At 41.4% G+C, this 2,698-nt stretch overlaps 1 protein-coding gene across 1 annotated transcript; it reads right to left on the bottom strand.

Annotated features, from left to right (window-relative positions):
* Positions 1-1,404: 1,404 nt before the first annotated feature.
* LOC138287067 (olfactory receptor 5G9-like) lies at positions 1,405-2,343 on the bottom strand. The gene has a single exon (XM_069227427.1). The coding sequence runs from the start codon at positions 2,341-2,343 to the stop codon at positions 1,405-1,407; it is 939 nt and encodes a 312-aa protein (XP_069083528.1).
* Between the last annotated feature and the right edge of the window lie 355 nt (positions 2,344-2,698).

The following is a 2,698-nucleotide window of genomic DNA, read 5'->3' on the forward strand; positions in this document are numbered from 1 at the left end:
GGGCAGGGTGTAAAAATGGGGGCAGATTGACCAGTTCAACTCCTTTCTCATAAACATTGGAAAAAGTACAAACATGGGGAAGGAGACGTGCTATTCTAGTTAAACACCATCAGAGAAAGACATCGGGGCAGATTTACTAATTCTACATCCTGTATAAAAGGATTGCAAAAAGTGTACAAATTGGTGGGAGCAGATTTACTATTCCATTTCTAGTAAAGCATGCCCTAGGAAAAGTTTACAGATTAGGGGTGGTAGCTTTTGAGGAAAGAGCATACATTTTCCACCAAAAATATCCACATGTGCTTGCTGAGTTAACTGTGTTAGAGGTGAATACCTATAGATGGGCTACATTCAATAACATTGCTGCCTTTGACGTGTGATTTCAAAGGGGTATCAAGAAGACAAGAATAGCAACAGGTACGTTTTCCATGATGTCACTTGGAACCTCCAAGTGGAAAGCTCATCATATTGACAGCTTCCCATCTACAGTTTTATGTAAGGCATGTCCCCCAATCTTCTTCTCCTCTGTAATGCACATTGGCCCTCCTCCATCAGCCCCCTTTTCACATTTCTTTAATTAACCTGAATTGCTGCTTGTCCTCCCCAGAACCTTGTTAGTCCCCTTACTGTCCCAAGTACTCAATATAAACATGACATCCTCAAACCACTCTCTAAATCATCCTACCTGAGACAACCTCGAAAATTTAATAACTCCAAATACTAGACACCCTATCATTCCAATCTACCTTCCCCTTCAGGTTGCCTTCCATCACTTTTTACCTTTGTGAAAAACAAACCTCTTGCCTCATGAACCTCTAGCCAATCACCGTCACTTCATCTTCTCTCCCTGGCTCTCCTCGCCACACCCCCTTGCAATTGTGTCTCTGAGAATTGTTAAACTGCAGCTTTGAATTCTCAAGCACTGGGAATTTGCAGAGACCGCAAATGACAGGAAATATAGTGGATTGTAATGGACTGCTCCGTGTTTTCTGCCTCTTTCTGGCATTTCGAGACCCAAGAGAAGTGGGAGAGACAGAAAGCATTCTTCCACCAACCCCTGCGCTGCTGACTTCTCTGAATACCTAGGTGAGTTGGAGGAAATAGGAGGAAATCTTGTGGTTCACTTAATAGCATAAAAGAAACGGAAAACAGTTTATATTTTTCACTGCTGTGGCAAGGAACCAGTGAACACGTAGAAGTCAACTGTGCCGAGTCACACTAATGTCTAAGTATTAAGCTATACACAAGAAATCAATGCATTTCAATGGATTTGTTGAAATCGAGGCGCTATTTTTTTGTAATTGTTTTATGTGGCAAAACGTGATGCAAGTGAAAACCACTTGCATCATGTACACACCTGGAAATGAGCAGTTCTGCAAAGAAAGGAATCTATGCATTGACAATTTATCTTGAGAAGCAGGCTTTCCTGAAACCTGTTACAAGGGCCCCCTTTATCTCCTGGTTTCGTAGACTATATATAAGTGGATTCAACATTGGAATGATAACCATATATAATACTGAGACCGCTCTGTCTTTGGCCATTGAGTGCTTTGTGTTGGGCATCCCATACATGAAGACAAGTGTTCCGAAGAATATGGTGACACAGACAAGGTGGGAGGAGCAGGTGCTGAAGGCCCTCCACCTCCCCTCCGTGGAATGTATCTTCAAAATTGCTGAAATGATGGACGCATAGGAGACAAGGATGCAACTGACAGAGACCATTATGAGGCCACCTGCAACTAAACTTAACACCACCTCATTCCAGGTGGTATCAGAACAAGCAAGCTTCAAAATTGGATGGATCTCACAGCAGAAATGAGTAATTATATTGGATTTGCAAAAGCGCAGAGTAAATGTACATACTGTTTGTGTCACTGCGTTGACGACAGCAATTATACATATCCTAACAAGAAGATATATGCAGGCTTGGTTGCTCATGATGACAGGATACAGCAATGGGTTACAAATAGCTGTGTATCGATCATATGCCATGACTGCCAGGAGGAACACCTCTGTACTCCCAATGGCAAATAGTAGAAACATCTGTGCTACACATCCACGAAATGAAATGATCTTCTTTGTTGATAAGAAATTGCTCAGCATAATTGGGACAGTGATGGAGGATAAACATATGTCTACAAAGGACAACGTACAGAGTAAGAAGTACATAGGGGTGTGGAGGCAATGTTTGAGCCAGACCAGTATTATGATCCCTGTATTGCATAGGAGAGTTACAACATAGACCAGGAGGAAGAACAGGAAGAGGGGAAGTTGCAATTTAGGATCCTCTGTAATTCCCAAGAATACAAACTCTGACACTTGGGTCCAGTTGCTTGTTTTCATTGTCAATATTACACCATCTTCCTGGAAACAAGGAAACAGAAATGAAAGCTGAATTGCAAATGATATTGACCAAGGAAACATTGGTCAGTTAAGAGAGATATTTCAATGTGGCTGAATGAAAAGAAGTTACAATTTTGAAACATTTGATTTTTAGGGCTGATTTACTTTGCAGCTGATGACATACATCATATTATCAACATGAAAAAGCTCTAAGAAGCACTGAGAGTCTTTTGATTTGCCCAAATGTTCATTATGTTGTCAGTGCACGTTGTGTGTGCCTCCGCTGAGAAAGTGCTTAGATTACACATGTTGTCTTCTATGAACGAAGATGCTCAACACAGGCAGATTAAGTTGG

Source organism: Pleurodeles waltl, chromosome 4_1, assembly GCF_031143425.1.
Source record: "Pleurodeles waltl isolate 20211129_DDA chromosome 4_1, aPleWal1.hap1.20221129, whole genome shotgun sequence".
In the NCBI taxonomy this organism is placed as follows: domain Eukaryota; kingdom Metazoa; phylum Chordata; class Amphibia; order Caudata; family Salamandridae; genus Pleurodeles; species Pleurodeles waltl.

Coding starts and splice junctions, on each gene's coding strand:
- LOC138287067 (XM_069227427.1), bottom strand. CDS start 2,343: ATGAAAACAAGCAACTGGACCCAAGTGTCAGAGTTTGTATTCTTGGGA.